This window comes from Aspergillus vadensis, assembly GCF_003184925.1.
Source record: "Aspergillus vadensis CBS 113365 unplaced genomic scaffold BO88scaffold_4, whole genome shotgun sequence".
NCBI lineage: Eukaryota > Fungi > Ascomycota > Eurotiomycetes > Eurotiales > Aspergillaceae > Aspergillus > Aspergillus vadensis.
In genome coordinates this window covers 67,700-83,438 of record NW_020292042.1, presented here as the reverse complement: position 1 = coordinate 83,438, position 15,739 = coordinate 67,700, and the positions used below count along the sequence as shown (strand labels likewise).

The window sequence follows — 15,739 nt, the reverse complement described above, 5'->3', positions numbered from 1 at the left end:
TTTTTTTTTTTTTTTTTTTTTTTTTTTTTTTTTTTTTCCCTTCTTTTCGAGCTACTCGGAACCTGCAGCAGAAATCCTGCTGTTGACTCTCGCGGGCGTTGATGGCCGGCGGTTCTGCAACACCTGTGGTTGGCTGGGCCCCAGACGATCAACAGTTGGCGCCGGGAAGAAGAAGCCAGACCGGCTGATTGACTCTCCTCATTCGCTCTACGGGTGACAGGCCGTGCATCTGGAGTGACAGCACGGGAACCTCCATGGCCTTTGCCCCGGCGTATCGCGACTTTTCCCCACTGTGATAAGCCAGTCCAACTGCTCTAGTGGTGTTGCTCGATATCCAGTCATCGTGCTCCTCACCCCTGTCGTCCTCTACTCACACCCAAGACCATCCCTCGACCACCCAATCACCGGCTTCCCTTTGATGTGCTGCATGTTGCCGGGCGCTTATTTTCCCCTTCACATACAGTCCATACAATCCAGCTCGCGATGTGCACTCCCCCGCCTGGCGACGGATGGCGAGGCCAGGGCCCATCATTGATATTCAAATCGGTCATGCTGCCCAGAGATCGTCTTGCCCTCGCGGCTCCATCTTCTTCTTTTTCTTCTCTGACTCCAAACGTATCACTTCAGCCTTGCGCTGTGGCCCGCCCCTTGGTTCAACCTGTGCACGATCCAAGAAGTGATTTCAAGTGAGCTGAAAAGCCAAGCAGTAGGCCATCGGTTCGTTCTCTTCCATGTTGATCCCTTACCTTATATCTCCCAAGGTGAACTATGTCCAACTGACAGTCCTTCACAGTCAGGGCTTGCACGATTGCCTCATCATCGTCCTACGTTTAGGTATGTGCCTTTTGGATATTCAGTTTACAGTTTATGGGGATATGATCCTACACACTTTGCATTGGCTCTTTCTTTTGTTCTGCTTGGAAGTTAATGAGTGTGATTTTAGGCTTGATGCTTGTATAGCTGTGCTGTCACAAGCGCCTGCCGTACTCCACAGTTGGCAATCTACCGGGCGAAGGTTGAGAGCTGGTTCTCTTCATACCTTTCGAGTTCTCTGCAAGCCTCCTTTGCGCTCAGCGACTTTGCCTGCCTGCACCGCCCGACAGTAACTATCGCTCCCCTCGGCCTTTAGAAGCAGTGTCGCCTGTGGCCCTTTTCCACAGTCACAAATCCGGGGTAATGGCGCTACCATCACAACCTGCTGTGACTACAGAGGAACGGAGCTCTTCCGAGTGGTCAAGTTCCTCGCTGAAGGGTGGTCGAACAGCTCGCTTCGCAGAAGCAACCATGATTCACTCCCCTTCTAGTCCCGGAGACAGTGGAAAGTCTCCTTTTGCCGACCCTCCCAGCAATTCGCAGACGCCCCCCGACGTGTCTGACCTCGGCTTCGGATATGTAGCTGCGAGTGACCCTGCAAAGCATGCCTCGCATCACGATATTCCAGCCAATGACCAAAAGGGTGCTCTCAAGGTTCCAGGCACACCAGGCCGGACTTTGAATCCGTTGAGTCCAACGTTTCGAGAGGAATTTTTCGTGGAGAAGCAGGAGAAGGTTACGGAAAAGGAAAACCAGAGAGACCTGGTAAGTGAATGCGAGTGTATCCGTTGACTTGCCTGGATGCTTACTCTGGTTGCTATAGCGTATCAAGTTGCGTGTTCGGGTAGCCAAGGTGTTCCTTCGTTTCATCAACCTCGGCTGCAGTATGATTGTCCTTACCATCCTGGGAACGACATTGACTGTCTTCAACGCAACGAAGTCACTGCCTGAGCGAAACACTTCCCCTCCCTGGGAATTCGGCACAAATCCTTGGCCACAATATTTGCTTCTAGCCGTTTCATGTCTCTCCTTGATTGCCTGCCTTGGTGTCTTCTGGGGCTACTGGAGAGGTGGACGCAGACGTGCACAGAAATATGCGGCTTATTACTCGCTCCTGTCGGTGTTCCTCTTCATCTTCCAACTAGTCATGTGGATTGTTGCCGCCGCAATCTTTGAACATTCGAAGGCTACTGGAGACGACAAAGACCTATGGGGCTGGGCTTGTGTCCATAACGAGAGAGAACAACTATTCAAAGACCAAATCGACTACGCACTCCTCTGTCGTCTGCAGGTAAGTCAGCTATCTGACTAGTACCTGCTACATACTAACGAACATCTATAGGACTGGGGATTGGTCTGTGCCGTCATTGAAATCGTCCTCGAAGTCTTTGTTCTCGTAATTTACGGTGTCATTTTCTACCGCTTCTGGAGCAAGAGAAAGCTGGCCAGGTCGATGGACCGTCGAGACAGAGCACGAACAGACCTGTACATCGCTCAGCTCCGCCAGAATATGGACCCACACACGCCCGGATTTCCCACCATGCCCAAGGCTCCCTTCGTGTCAACCTCGATTCCTCAAGACCAGTATTCAGCTGCTGAGAACGGACAGATGTGCACAACTCAGTTCGCCACTCCTCCGACTGATTTCAAAAAGCAGTCGGCATTCCAGCTTCAGCCGCCCCCGATTCGGGTCCAGCAGGCATCTCCACAACAAGTGCAGAGTGAATTCCCACCGCCACCTGCACCGGCACCGGTTCCAAGCGCTCCTAACCAGCACATGGGTGCAGCACCCGGCGAACGAACCTATGAGTCTGTGCCCATTCCCGGTGCTTATGCCGGCCCTATGAGTCCTAGCTTTCCGCACGGAACCCACCAGTACAATCCCTGACCGTTGCGTTGCTGGCTGGCCATAAGTCTAGAAGAGAAAATAAGGAAATGGACCATATCTTTACATACTGACACACCAGTCCAGCCTTTAAAGACTTGGCCCTCAAAGATTGCATATAGCTCTCGTACTCTTTGATGATGATTGATCTGTTTTCGATATGACGTGACCCTCACCTGTTCCTGGACTACCTCACGGCCGTTTCCCCCCTATCTACTGATTACCCTTCACTTGCTATATAAGTGTCAGCTTTGTTATTTAATTGTTTTTATACCAGTGATACACTCAACTACGTTGGCTTTTTGTCTAATCATTTCCTCTGTTTCCTTATGCCGTGGCCTATACGGGCATATTATGACATGTAATTGCAGAATACAAACATTGGTTGGAGGTGGTTATTTATAGTGTTGTTGTTCCTGGTTACGAACAGCCAGGATGGTGGGTTGAGTTAGTTGGACAAATAGTTAAGATCTTTTCAAGTAAAGAGTAACCGGATCTCTTTGTTATTATGTAAACAAGGAAGTGTCATGGCGTTCATGACATATCCAGCAACGTATGAACATGTAAAATAAACACGAAACCATAACGTTAACCATCCCTGACATGTAGGTCTACCACCTACCCATGTGGAAAGCGAATAACTTGAAAGAAACGCACACCACCCACCCAGCCACTAGAACTCCCTCCCAATAGAAACCCAAAGCCTATATCCAACCGGAAGAAAAATGAACATCCCTCGTATCGCATCGTTCGGCATTCCACACATAGACCGTGACTGTACAATCATTCACGTCCGCACACGCAAAGGTAGAACTATCACATGAGCTCTGGATTATATGGCTCCTTCTTCGAGAACGGCATTCGCATCCTTCGAAACGAAGATCTCCTCCAGCTTGCCGGCACCGATACCGTCCGACCCATCATCGTTCCGTAAGACCAAGCCCTGCTCATTGGCCAAGTGAAGCAGACAAATGAACCCGAAGGAGGTGCTTATGTCGCGTAGTGTTTCTCGGGGATACACTGTCTTCAATGAGTTCATGATCTGGGTAAATCGAAGGCTTTCGTTTGCTTGTTTATCGTCTTCGGGTCCATGGTCTGGGCTGGTATCCATCGGCTCCGGCTCCTGCTCCGGCTGCGCTTCAGCATCGGCATCATGATTTTCTGCTTCTTCAGAGGATTTTGTAGGGTCTTCAGCCGGGGGAGCAGGCTCGAAATGAGTAGTTGATATCAGCCGCTCACCCATGCCCTTCCACATCTCCACTTTCAGTCGCCGGACGTCCACCTTCTTGGCAACTCGTGCATATGCCACGTAGTCAGGTCGTGCCCTACGCGCGCCCTGCGTTACCAGCTGCGAGCCAAACCCACCACTGTTCTGCGTGGCCCCAGGGCCCGATCCCATCATATTGAGAAGGGCGCTAAGACCTGTTGCACCGCCGGCCTCGCCCGCGGATGTGCCTGGAGGTCCATCGGCAGGAGGAGACAACATTTCCCTGGCATCTGCAAAGGGGAGGTTGTCGTCATCATCATCCAAGCCGAAGCCGTTGGGGAATGCCAGACCATCATCATCTGCAAAGAAGTTGGCATCATAAGCACCCTGAGCGCCTTCTTCGGACGCTGCAGCATCTTCCACCTTGTGATTAGCCCAGAATGCCTCGTCCATCTCGCCGTTACCTGCCGTCTGGTCTTGTCGTCGCTGAGTGAATTGCCGAGGACCCGTCAGCTTCTTTGAGCCCATCTTAGCCTTAGGTTTCAAGAACAGACGAAGTAGCTGGCGCGAATTGAAGTGTTTGTCATCCGGAAGTAGGTTGCGTCCTTTAGTCTTCCACTGCGTCTTGGGCAGGGATATGGTGGAGTTGGAACTGGCCGGAGTGTATATTATCTCAGCAATAGCCGGATCCAAAGGAGCACCAAAATCGATTTCGAAAGGCTCCTTCTCCTTGCGCTGCTTTGGTGCCAGGTTGGCATTCGTTGTGGCCGTTTGCTCCTTGATTCGCCGGATCTTCCAGTGCTCAGGGCCAGCCCAGTTCTTTTGCAGGGCGTTATCAAAGTAGCTGAGGATGTTCTCATGGTCCCGGTTCTCTGGCTGGTGGCTGAGAGAGATAGTATATGGATCTTCATTGTCGAGCTCTTCACCATCAGCGTTCTCATCACCTTCCCTATCGACGCGGTGCACCTTGAGCATTGGTTCAAGAGCAGCCTCACGTGCCCACGCCTCACCACCGTCACCAAAACCAGCATCGCCACCCAGGTCGAATCCGGCTAACGTAGCGTCGTCATCATCGAATCCCACAGCATTATCGTCATCGAGCATGATGCCTGATGCATCGTTGGGGTGCTGACTTTCCTCCTTGTCGTTACGCCAGTCTTCGGGGGCTTTCAGGAAGGGTATATCTAGCGAGCCGCTCGGATCTCCGAGGTCGAAGTTCTTGAGTGACGGGCAGATATCCTGGGTCTCGAGGCGGTCCAGATCCGGGAAGAATTTGCTCGCCAGCGGAGCTATGTCAATTTTAGCGTTATCGTCAAAGACATTATCCGCTGACTGGCTGGGGCCGGATGGGGAGCCTGGCTGCTGGGGTTCTTCGGACTCTTCCAACTCTTGGTTAGCATCCTCTGCATCCTTGGAGGTCTCCTCAGCGGCATCGTCACTACTGTCAAACACAATGCGCCCTTGGCTATCGATTGATAGGTGGTTAAGGAGCAGGCCTTTAGCACCACCTTCATCAAAATCTGCCGAGGCTTTCTTGAATAGAGGATCAACTGAGAATTCCAGCTCAAACTTCTTCAGCTGAAGCGAAGCGAAGGAGGGGGCGAGGGTAGCTTCATGTGTCCGTTGTGCCTAAAGGTGCCAAGTTAGTTACCCTGAAGGATGGCTATATGTTTGATACGCCTACAAACCTTTCTCCGCGCTTTCCTGGCCGCACCTTCATCACCGTCCTCGTCATCCTCGGCATCTTCCCCGTCTGCGCCAGCTTCGCGAGCTCTCTTATCCCGGCTATCCGCCAAACCACTCAGCAGCTTACCCGTCTCCGTTGCCACACTGTCGACTCTGCTTGTATAAATTTTCACACACCCATCCAAGGTGCAACTGGCCTTCTGGAAGTTGACACCATCTCCTTCCTTGAGGAGAGACATGTCGTGGAAATAGTCGATCAAGGCAAAGTTCCAGGAGTTATTGGCATTAATCTTGTTGTCGGTCGCCATCTTCATCCATTCTTCAAAGTTTGCCAAGATAGGCACGCGCTTCATTGGGGTGACTGCCCGACGGCGTCCGTCGACATCGCTGTCACGACCCCGATGTCCCGATCCACGGGGCGTCGACGGGCTCATGTTGTTGAAGTCGTGACCGGTGTATCGTCGAGGCGGCATGGGGGTCTTCACGGCGGCCTTGATCTGATCCATCTGGCGATCATGTCGCGCCTGTCTGGCCTCCATACGGGCCGCCTTCTCGCCCATGTCATCATTGAGCGGGATCCTAGTGCGGTCAGCGCCATGGCTGCATTATCGGATGAGATGGGATGTGATAGTATAGAACATACTTCATAGGTGAGTGCTTATGAGGGGTCGATGCGCCGCCGGTGGAGCGGCGATGTTGGGGTTTGGCGACGCGGGGCATTGTGAAGTAATCCCCTGGCCGTAGAGGGGGGAGAGGAGGGGAGGAGGGGGGAAAGAACGACGGTAACTGTAGCGACTTGCTCTTTGGTGACAAGGAGAATCAGATCGATAGTTGCTAGGAGGGGAAAGGCAAAGGAACGATATCGCAATATCAAGTTGGGCGTGCCCCGATCACCGCCTTTCCATGTGTCGCAAAAAGGAGAGGCAGAAAGTCACACCAAGAAGAAGCCGAAGAAAGGAACTTGGAAGACACAGAAACAATCAACATAAACATACGGCCGCGCGGCAGTAACCACCCGCGCACTTTCTTTCAATGCTCCACAATACATTACAGGACATTACATGCACTTGCACATACGGTATCCGGTACGGTACCCGGTACCATCTAAATGTTCCCTGTAGGTATCGGGAAAATACCAGGTTTTTTACAGTACATGCAGTATAATTGAGTTGTTGAGGTAACTAGAGGTAAATAGAGATCGATGGATTCAATTCTAGACATGAAGTGCTCTTGTGTGAAATCTTTGTGAAGTTGAATCATTCAAAAAGGGTTTCATTTCAGTCCAAACATGAAGTAAGCTGTACCCACTCAATTGATCGACTTAAAATGGATCATCATCATCGGCATCTCAGCTCCTCTTCCCTTCCCACCGCCTTCCCGATCTAGCTTGATGTGCTTGGTTGGACTCTCCGCTCTTCTGACATCAATTCCGTCACTTTCTCCAATCCATGTCTATCTATCGTCAAGTCTGAAAGGTTTCCTCAAGTTTCTGGCAAACGGCCCAAATCTTAATCCCATTACCTCCCCCCCTTGCTTACTCTCTTATCTTGGCTTTGATTGCTTCCCATTTTCTTCTCCTGTTCTCCCTTCTCTGATTTCCATCTCCCATCCCTCCCTCCAGGCTCTTCAACCTAAACTAACCAACTAGTTCATCCGGCCTTGTGACACTCTCCACCACCGCTTGCTTATCGCCCAGGATGCCGCAATCCGATCGTCCACCATGTCTCCTCTATTGATACCCAAGTTTCTTTCTCGACGTCCCGCTTCTCGGAAGCGTGGATATTCGGCCAGACCTTTTTGGGCGTGTTTACTTGCTTTCTCCCTCCTTGCTATTCTCAGCTGGGTTTCTGGTCGCCTGGCCGAGCCAACCGAGCGGGTCTCGGTTCACAATGTCGCTCAGCTTCGGAGGCGGGACAACGCGCTGGAGGTATGAATAATGAAAACCCCCATCTATCGAATTGGGGATTTGCTAAGCTTGCTGTGCTGATTGACAGTGTCGTCTCGTCCGTCAAGCCAAAGATCAATGTGCCTTCGTCCTATCGAACTGCGCCGATCACGAAGAGGGTCTCTTCTCCTACCTCCAATTCTACTACTGCACTGCGGCAAAGGCCAAGCCGATCGCTTTTATCGTCATCGTCCTGTGGCTATCGCTTCTCTTTAGCACCATTGGCATTGCTGCCAGCGATTTTCTCTGTGTAGATCTCAGTACCCTAGCCAGTGTCCTCGGTTTGAGTGAAAGTCTCACGGGTGTCACTTTTCTTGCATTCGGAAATGGCAGCCCGGACGTATTCTCCACCTTCGCCGCCATGCGTTCGAATAGTGGGAGTCTGGCCATTGGAGAGCTACTCGGTGCGGCAAGCTTCATCACATCCGTCGTTGCTGGCTCAATGGCGCTGGTCCGCCCCTTCAGGGTCGCCCGGAGGAGTTTCGTTCGTGACGTCGGATTTTTTATCCTAGCAGTGGCCTTTAGTATGTTTCTTGTGGGCGACGGCCGCCTCCATGTCTGGGAATCGGCCATGATGGTGGCGCTCTATTGTTTCTATGTTGTATTGGTGGTGACGTGGCACTGGTATTTGACTCGACAGCGTCGCTCCTACGAGAGGAATCTAGCTGCTCGGTCACACTTTCACATCCCGGACAACCAAGAACTTGACATCGAAGAAGAAGAGGAAGATGATCCTGGCGTCGCGTCGGAGGCCACAAGTCTCCTTCACGGCGAAGATTTCGATGCCCTTGAGAGATCCGGTGTTCCAGCCTGGCAAGAAGGGGAGGAGGACGATGAAACCCGTAATCGGTACCTTGCTGAGATCCGCGACAACATGCACGTTTATCGGCCCACTACAAGGAGGCGCAATACCTTAAATCCTATCAGGCCAAGCTTAGTGGGTGCTTTGGAGTTTCAGTCCGTCCTCTCTTCACTTCAACGATCGCGGAATATTCATCGCAACGAGTCGTTTGATCTCGAGCGATGCTCAGATGGTGAACGATCGCGCTCGCATTCGCGCCTGTCTGACAATGCCTCTGTTGTGTCTCATCCGCGTGCCAGTCGTCCCTCGCTGGGTGACCGCTTATCTCCCCATGGAGGCACCGGTTCAGCCCGCACTCGAGCGGTGTCTGCCAACGCTGCCGCAGATCTGAAACTAGACACAAGCATGTTCACCGTCAATACTCAGCAGCCGCTGCTCACTGTTCGTCGGCCTTCGGTGGATACTCAATCGCCCTCAGAAACGACAGGCGCCTTGGCATCCGATCAGAGCCCAGGATCAACTCTCTCCCCTCAATTGGCCGTCTCGCAAGCCCCCAGTACCGAGTCGAACACGCATGTTCAGAGCCCGAACCTCCTTGCGCCCCCTGGCGCTTTCCATTCACCAACTTATCAAGTGTCAAGTTCTCGTCCTCGATCCCCGCTTCCGTTGTCCCCGCGCGGAACGACCCTCTCCCCGGGCCCAGCAAATGCTTTCCCGGAAAGCCCTACCAGCCCATTCCCACCTTTTCAAGATGTACCCAGTTTCCCATCCTCTGGGGCACCCAGCCTACGCCTTCCAGCCGCATCAAGTCCGACGGAGCGGTTGCAGATTCACGATAGCGCCTTCGATGCTGTGAGTAACCGGACGGCAACCCCGACATGGTGGCCGCACCTGCAACTCACTTCCCAGCCCATCTTTCCCACCCTATTCCCGACTTTGGCAGGCTGGAAATCCAAATCTTTCTGGGAGCGACTCTTGGGAATTGTTGCTGCCCCCAGTGTATTGCTCCTGACAATCACCCTCCCAGTGGTTGAACCTGTACAACCTGATACGGGTGCAAACGCTGTTCCCGTCATAGTAACTTCGGCTGACGGCGACGGTGCACCATCACCTGCTGTGCGACTTCCGGAAGATAGTCCACTTCTTCGTGCGCTTGACCAAGAGTCCATTTCACGACGAAACACGGTTGATCAGAATGGCAAGCCAGAACCTATGCCGAGACATTCTCGTTTCGATTCCGAATTGCCGGCCATCCAGTCAAACATGGATTCCCCACCGCCACCTGCGAAAGAGTGGTGTCTTTGGCTAGTCTGGGTTCAACTCTTCGTGGGACCCTTCTTCGTGGCCTTGATGTATTGGACGACAGTTGATTCCGATTTAGATGTTGAGAATCTTCTCCTGCCGTCCATGGTTTCCCTTCTCTTCTCCTTGATATGCACAACCTGCCTGATGATCAGCACACGGCACGACCTCACTTCTCAGCCTCCAGGTGCCTGGCGGCCAGTTCTAGCATTTTTAGGCTTCATCGTCGCAATCTGCTGGATCGCAACCATCGCCACCGAGGTTGTCAGCCTCCTCAAGACCCTAGGCGTAATCTTGAACATCAGTGACTCTCTTCTCGGCCTGACTGTGTTTGCAGTGGGTAATTCCTTGGGCGACCTGGTAGCAGACATCACGGTAGCCCGCCTAGGATATCCCGTAATGGCGCTGAGCGCCTGTTTCGGAGGCCCCATGCTGAATATCCTCCTGGGTATTGGCCTAGGCGGGCTTTACATGACCGTGAACGCCACACCAGAAGCCATCGCCGTGACGGGCGGATCGTACGAGATCGAAGTCTCCAAGGTCCTCGTCATCAGCGGTGCTACTCTACTCATCACCTTGATTGGTCTGCTTATCGTCGTCCCTTTGAATAAATGGAGGATGGACCAGAAGATTGGCTGGGGCCTGGTCGTTCTCTGGGTCATTAGTACGCTTGGCAATGTTCTCGCCGAGCTTCTATTCTGAGGGTCAAGCCTAAGCGTAAGACAGAAAGTGTCCTTGATTATCTATCCTCTTTGTAAGCGTTGTTTAGGGTTCTGTCCTGACTGGCTCTTGCTTCAGTGTTGCGAGCGCTTCTTTGGTCTCTGTTGTTTTGGTTTTCGCGAGTCCATATCTTATGGATATACTTGTGTGTTCTCATTACACATACTGTACATATTTTATGTATATATTGGCATGTTCTGGTTTTACGAATACAGTGATCATCTGACACGAGACGCAACCTTGGCTATAACCGTCTTCTTTAGTATGAAGTCCAGAATCAATACAGGCTGAAAGAGAAAAACAGAAAGCATCCGATGCTTTGAACTTGTAGATGAACAAATAACCGACGAGAGAAGGATAGAGAAAATTAGTGAGCATGGTTCCTTCTCTGCTCTCCCTACAACCCATGACGAAGGTAGTTTTAAGAGGAGAGCGCAAAAGTGTATCCAACAGCGTACGCGTGGAGACTTGAGGACTCAGTCCAGAACACGCCCCGCGGAAGAGCTTGTGCTGCGATCGTTGGTCTGGACCTTTCGAAGCCCTGTTCCCGCCTGGATCGACGCTAGCAAAGCACCTCTACCAGAGCCGCCCATCGGAGCAGCCGGGGGCGCGGGTGGCGGGGGAACGCCTGGAGGCGGCACTGGGGGCGCCATGGAGGGAGCCGGAGGCGGCGGGGGCGGTGCCGCAGCACTGGGGCTGGGCATTGCCGGGGCGGGGGCAGGAGGGGGCGGCGGGGGAGGAGGAACTGCAGCGGGGGCAGCGGGGGGTTCAGCTGCCTCAGTCGGCGGTGCGGGGGTTGCTGGACTGTCCTGGACGGGAGTAGACGACTTTGAAGGAGTCTTGTCATCCATAGCACTCAGAGGCCGGGGAGGAGCCATGGTGCCGAACAAGATGCTTGCGAGTTGTTTCGCGCTACCGCCACCCGGCCGTTCATCGTCATCATCAGAAGAGTCGTCAAACTCCGATCCAGCCGCCGACCAGTCATCATCCGCCTCGGGACGCACTCGAGACTTGCGCTCCAGTGGACCGGGTGCAGTAAAGGCAGGCTTGGAGCTCTCCTGCTGCTGTGCCAGCCGATGGAAAGGGTTGGTCGACTGAGAGTCGGCTTTTGGAGCGGCAGGCTGAGGTGCAGGTGGTGGAGGCGGCACCTGGCTGTCGGACTGGCTGATTCTCTTGAAGTAAGGGTTTTTCGACTCAGCTTCTGGGCTAAGACTGGTGGGCGCAGCGTGGCTACTAGCAGACTCGGCGGGACTGGTCACGACTTCTAGCTCTGGAGCTGGAACCGAAGGCGCAGGAGCTGGGGTCGGCACTGCAGTATCAGCGGCAGGAAGAACTTGACTCTGGGTCGGAGTACTATCCTGCGGCGTGATGTTGATAGGGCCTTCTTCATCCGAGGAACTCTCATCCAAGCCCTCCAGCTCCAATTGAAGCTGACGCTCACGCTCTTTGGCCATCTCAAGTTCAGCACGCTGGGTGGCGAGTCTCGCTTCCTGTTCTTTGGCCGCACGGGCTGCCTCTTCCTTGCGACGCTTCTCTTCCTGCTTCTTGATCTTGCCTTGTCGGACCTGTTCTTGCAGTGCGGCAAGACGGGCCTCCTGGGCCTCCTTCTCCTTCAGGAATTCTGCTTCGCGTTCTCTGGCGGCAGTCCTGGTGAAAGATGTTAGTTTGTGTAACGGCATCAACAATCAATAGTAGGGCCGGTAAAGGTTACATACTCTAGGCGGGCTGTCTCTTCTTCCTGCGCCTGCTGTTCCTCTCTAATGGCTTGTTCCCGTGTAGATTGCTCTATCTTAGCTGCTTCTTCCCTTGCCTTCTTTGCCTCGGCTTGGCCTGCACTGTCAGTCCGACCCTTCCGAGAAGGCGGTGCTGGAGGAGGCTTCTTGCCAGCCGGCTTAGCAGATTGCGCCGTAGGGCCACCCTGCTCTTCGGCCAGACGACGTTGTCGCTCTTGCTCCCGCTTAGCATCTTCTTCTTCTGCTCGTCTCAATCGCTCTTCACGTTCTTTTTTCTCGCGCTCCTGCCGTTGGAGCAGAGTCTCTCCTGCGTCACTGTGGGGCTTGAGCCCTGCAGCAGCCATCCGTTCAGCGATCCGCTTCTGCGCACGTTCCCTAGCAGCCGCCACCCGGTCCTCATGCGTAGAGCCAGCTGACACGACTGAGCCGGTAGGCGTCGGGGAATGTTGCGAAGCAGCTGCGCCTCCCAATGGAGACTCATCGTAGCGGGACCGCTGGCTTTGCGTATCTGCTGCTCTTTGTTGCCTGGTCAATGATTAGTGTATGCCCTCCTGTATGATAATCTCGTATCTTCCAAGGAGAGAGTGAAAATACTTACTCTTCCTTGCGAACATGCGCGGTGCGGCTGCTACGCTTCAAATCGTAGATAAAGTCGCGAACCACATCTTCAACACCCAAGGCGTCCTCCCAGCGTCGCCGTTCATGCTCACGCGTCGAACTTTCACCACCATCCTTAAGACTGTCTTCCAGACTCCGCGCAAACTCTCTAACACTCTCCTCGACGTCGCGAGTCATGGTCTCGTTTCTCTCCCTTTCAGCTTTAACGGTAGCATTCTCGGCCTCGAGCCGGCGGGTTGCAGCTCCATCGTCATCCTGGCTGGCGGGAACGGGCCTTCCGGCAAGTTCAGCGGCGCGGGCTTGCATTCTGGCACGGGCACGGGCTTTAATGCGATCGGCTTCAGTGACTGTGCCCCCTGGGCCTGTACCCACGATAGAGGATGCACTGTTAGGATGTTCCTTTGCATCCTTGAGGCGGAATAATTCAAGTCTAACCTCCGCGATTTCCCGCTCAACACGCCTTACTTCTGATGCCACTTGCGGGACTTGATCTTCATAAGCCTGCAGCTGACGACGTAGCGACCTCCGTTCGGCCCCAGTATCAAGGTTACGGAAGGAAACATCAGGGTGGGTGTCAATATCGTCCTGTACCCGTCGTATCCGGTCCATAAGACTCTCCGCTTCCCTGCGGTCTCGCCGATCTAGAGCATCATCCTCTTCCGCTTGATTTTCGTCTTGGAAATCCACCGCATCCAACATGATCTGGGCTTCACGAATCTTCTTCTTCAGCTGGTCCACGGACAGCTCTTCCTCGGAAGCCTGGGAAGCAGCAGGTGATGGCGTACGGCCATTGTTGCCAACTCGGCGACGCGCGCTGGAGCGATACCCAGCAGCCGCCTCGTCGTTATTCTTGAATAGCGTAGCATCTTTCCGACCTACACCCGGAGACACTGCACCACCACGAAAGGAGTGCTCTTTCAAGTAGCTCACACCAGTCTTCTGTGGTTGCAAGAACGCGCCAGAGGCCTTCCGGCTCTCTGCGTCTTGAGAAAGCATGGACTTGATCGTGCCTATCGAATCGTTCAAATTCCTGGTGGATGGGGGAACAAGCTCTGGGGGCAGACGATTCGGGACTGGGTACCCGTTCAATTTCCGGTAGATCAGATGCATTGCCACGGCAAACTCATCCATGTTTAGGCGTCCCCTGTTGTTTGGGTCGGCTAGGGTCCAAATGCGTTCCAGATCAGACCGGTTTAAACCACTTTGTCCCATGATTTCGATAGCAGTATCACCACCGATAAAGCCTTTGCGGAAACCATCCCAGGCTCGAAACAGATCGTCATAAATTTTCTTCTCTTCCTTGGTGATGGCCCAGGGAATATGAGCGTTTCCAGAAAGACCGACTGTAGTAAATCCACCTTCGCGGCCTGGCTGCGGCATCAGTTGCTGCTTGAGCGCTTCGATGTTAGGCAAGCCAGTTGCCGGCGCATTCACGAAGCCCCATTGCCCTGGTATGCCTGTAGGCTGCGCGGTCAGAGCCGATACTCCTCCAGTTTGAGCAGGGCTCAAATTTGACCCGAAGCCGGTAGGCATTGGAGGCATTGGAGGACGAGGGCCGCTGTACCCAGTTGGCTGAGGATTGGTCATGAATCCAGTGGCTTGTGGCTGTAATTGCTGGGGCTGTCCAGGAAACCCAGTGGCTTGCGGGGCAAGAGCAGAGTTTTGGCCCGGAAAAGGGGATTGACTTTGTTGGAACCCCGTCGGCTGAGGGAACCCCGTGGGCTGCGCTGTGAGCTGCGTGAGAAGTTGCGCATTACTCGGCTGCTGTGGCTGTGGCTGCTGGGGGGCGGGGGGAGCAGATTTATTCTCTAAGAGAGGTGCATCGAAGTTTGGTACATTCGTTCTAACAGCAGGTTCCGGCTGAGTATCAGGGACTTGAAAGGAGATGATGTCCACCATGCTGGAGACTTCGTTCCTGATCTTCTCAGGGAGGGCGCTTGGCAGTTCTCTACCCGTGATTCTCAAGTTGCATAGGTACATAGCCAGGGCAAATTCGGGGAAGAAGAGCTGGCCAGACTTGGTAGAATCCGAGAGCACCCTGTAATGGTTAACACTTTCACTCCTATCAATGGAATGTAACCGGATACACACCAGATCTTGGACAAATCACTCCCATTCAGCTTTGACCGCAGAAGAAGTTCCTTTGCTTTATCACCACTCATTGTCTGATTATCTCCAACCGCAGACTTAAAGAGCTGCTCGAATTTTGCCTGGTCCTGCGCAGTGATGAAGGAGAGCCGAATGTTTGGTATCTTACTGGCAGACGCCTTAGGTGGCGGAGGCGGAGCCATGCCAGCAACATCTTGGAACGAATCCGCTATTTCCGACGAAGTCCGAGGCGCCTGACGAACAGGGAGGCCAGTGCTTGCGGGAACCTGGAACTGCGGAGGCTGCGACTGTGCGGGATAACCGGTGATCTGGGGCTGCTGAACCGGGGGCTGGAAGCCAGTTTGTTGCGATTGTGGTACTGCACCCGGAAACCCTGTAAACTGAGGTTGGAGCTGACCAGCCGGGAACCCCGTGGCTTGAGGCTGCAGCTGAGAGGCCCCGAAACTGGACATTTGAGGGCCATAGCCAGTCGGCTGAGGCGCAAATCCACCCTGCTGTGGCGGTTGTTGTTGTTGATGTTGGCCAGGGGCGAATTGTTGCGAGTATGGAGACTGCTGCATGAAAGGCTGTCCCGGACGTGCGCTGTTGGCGCCGCCCAGGAAGGTGTTGGATGAAGAGTACATTACCGGAGTAAGGTTTGCATCAAAGACAGGACAGACATCAAAGACAGGCTAACGAAGAAGCGATTAACAATGCCGAGGAAGCAGAAAACCAAGCTGATGGCGCACAATGAGAAAGAAGAGAAGCATAGGAAGTGGCCAGGCAACGACGGAGAGGGGGTGGGATCAGGAGCATCCATCCGATCAGGAGCAGTGACGCTGCCCCCAGTTACGTAATCAGGGACGCCCGCCGATGGGGGAATCCGCGGAGCGGTGCACTAAGCTCCATCGGGTAGCTATCACGATGGAGTCCAGAAGCT

At 53.6% G+C, this 15,739-nt stretch overlaps 4 protein-coding genes across 4 annotated transcripts; 2 read left to right on the top strand and 2 right to left on the bottom strand.

The window, feature by feature from the left end:
- The first annotated feature begins 1,046 nt into the window (after positions 1-1,046).
- On the top strand, positions 1,047-3,164 carry BO88DRAFT_202087 (uncharacterized protein). The gene is made up of 3 exons (XM_025701866.1): positions 1,047-1,578; positions 1,637-2,104; positions 2,156-3,164. Exons 1-3 carry the CDS (start codon positions 1,177-1,179, stop codon positions 2,699-2,701), a joined length of 1,416 nt encoding a protein of 471 aa, XP_025565737.1. The 5' UTR covers positions 1,047-1,176; the 3' UTR covers positions 2,702-3,164.
- Positions 3,165-3,187: 23 nt separating this feature from the next.
- BO88DRAFT_402245 (condensin subunit BRN1) lies at positions 3,188-6,517 on the bottom strand. Its single transcript, XM_025706050.1, has 3 exons — positions 6,235-6,517; positions 5,594-6,170; positions 3,188-5,534 (listed from the first exon to the last, which is right to left on the bottom strand). The coding sequence occupies exons 1-3, from the start codon at positions 6,309-6,311 to the stop codon at positions 3,531-3,533; spliced, it is 2,658 nt and encodes an 885-aa protein (XP_025565736.1). The 5' UTR covers positions 6,312-6,517; the 3' UTR covers positions 3,188-3,530.
- A 395-nt stretch (positions 6,518-6,912) lies between these two features.
- BO88DRAFT_359521 (sodium/calcium exchanger protein) lies at positions 6,913-10,599 on the top strand. The gene is made up of 2 exons (XM_025703828.1): positions 6,913-7,518; positions 7,586-10,599. The coding sequence occupies exons 1-2, from the start codon at positions 7,312-7,314 to the stop codon at positions 10,340-10,342; spliced, it is 2,964 nt and encodes a 987-aa protein (XP_025565735.1). The 5' UTR covers positions 6,913-7,311; the 3' UTR covers positions 10,343-10,599.
- Positions 10,552-15,585, bottom strand: pan1 (actin cytoskeleton-regulatory complex protein PAN1). Its single transcript, XM_025712346.1, has 4 exons — positions 14,803-15,585; positions 12,692-14,749; positions 12,076-12,618; positions 10,552-12,007 (listed from the first exon to the last, which is right to left on the bottom strand). The coding sequence occupies exons 1-4, from the start codon at positions 15,441-15,443 to the stop codon at positions 10,837-10,839; spliced, it is 4,413 nt and encodes a 1,470-aa protein (XP_025565734.1). The 5' UTR covers positions 15,444-15,585; the 3' UTR covers positions 10,552-10,836.
- Between the last annotated feature and the right edge of the window lie 154 nt (positions 15,586-15,739).

Excerpts from the sequence above, each read along its gene's own strand:
- BO88DRAFT_202087 (XM_025701866.1), top strand. The coding sequence starts at position 1,177 with ATGGCGCTACCATCACAACCTGCTGTGACTACAGAGGAACGGAGCTCT. Across the intron at positions 1,579-1,636 it reads AGGAAAACCAGAGAGACCTG|CGTATCAAGTTGCGTGTTCG; the intron begins GTAAGTGAATGC and ends TGGTTGCTATAG. Across the intron at positions 2,105-2,155 it reads CACTCCTCTGTCGTCTGCAG|GACTGGGGATTGGTCTGTGC; the intron begins GTAAGTCAGCTA and ends GAACATCTATAG.
- BO88DRAFT_402245 (XM_025706050.1), bottom strand. The coding sequence starts at position 6,311 with ATGCCCCGCGTCGCCAAACCCCAACATCGCCGCTCCACCGGCGGCGCA. Across the intron at positions 6,171-6,234 it reads CATAAGCACTCACCTATGAA|GATCCCGCTCAATGATGACA; the intron begins GTATGTTCTATA and ends TGACCGCACTAG. Across the intron at positions 5,535-5,593 it reads CCAGGAAAGCGCGGAGAAAG|GCACAACGGACACATGAAGC; the intron begins GTTTGTAGGCGT and ends TGGCACCTTTAG.
- BO88DRAFT_359521 (XM_025703828.1), top strand. The coding sequence starts at position 7,312 with ATGTCTCCTCTATTGATACCCAAGTTTCTTTCTCGACGTCCCGCTTCT. Across the intron at positions 7,519-7,585 it reads GGCGGGACAACGCGCTGGAG|TGTCGTCTCGTCCGTCAAGC; the intron begins GTATGAATAATG and ends GCTGATTGACAG.
- pan1 (XM_025712346.1), bottom strand. The coding sequence starts at position 15,443 with ATGTACTCTTCATCCAACACCTTCCTGGGCGGCGCCAACAGCGCACGT. Across the intron at positions 12,619-12,691 it reads GCGCATGTTCGCAAGGAAGA|GCAACAAAGAGCAGCAGATA; the intron begins GTAAGTATTTTC and ends ATCATTGACCAG. Across the intron at positions 12,008-12,075 it reads GAAGAGACAGCCCGCCTAGA|GACTGCCGCCAGAGAACGCG; the intron begins GTATGTAACCTT and ends ATCTTTCACCAG.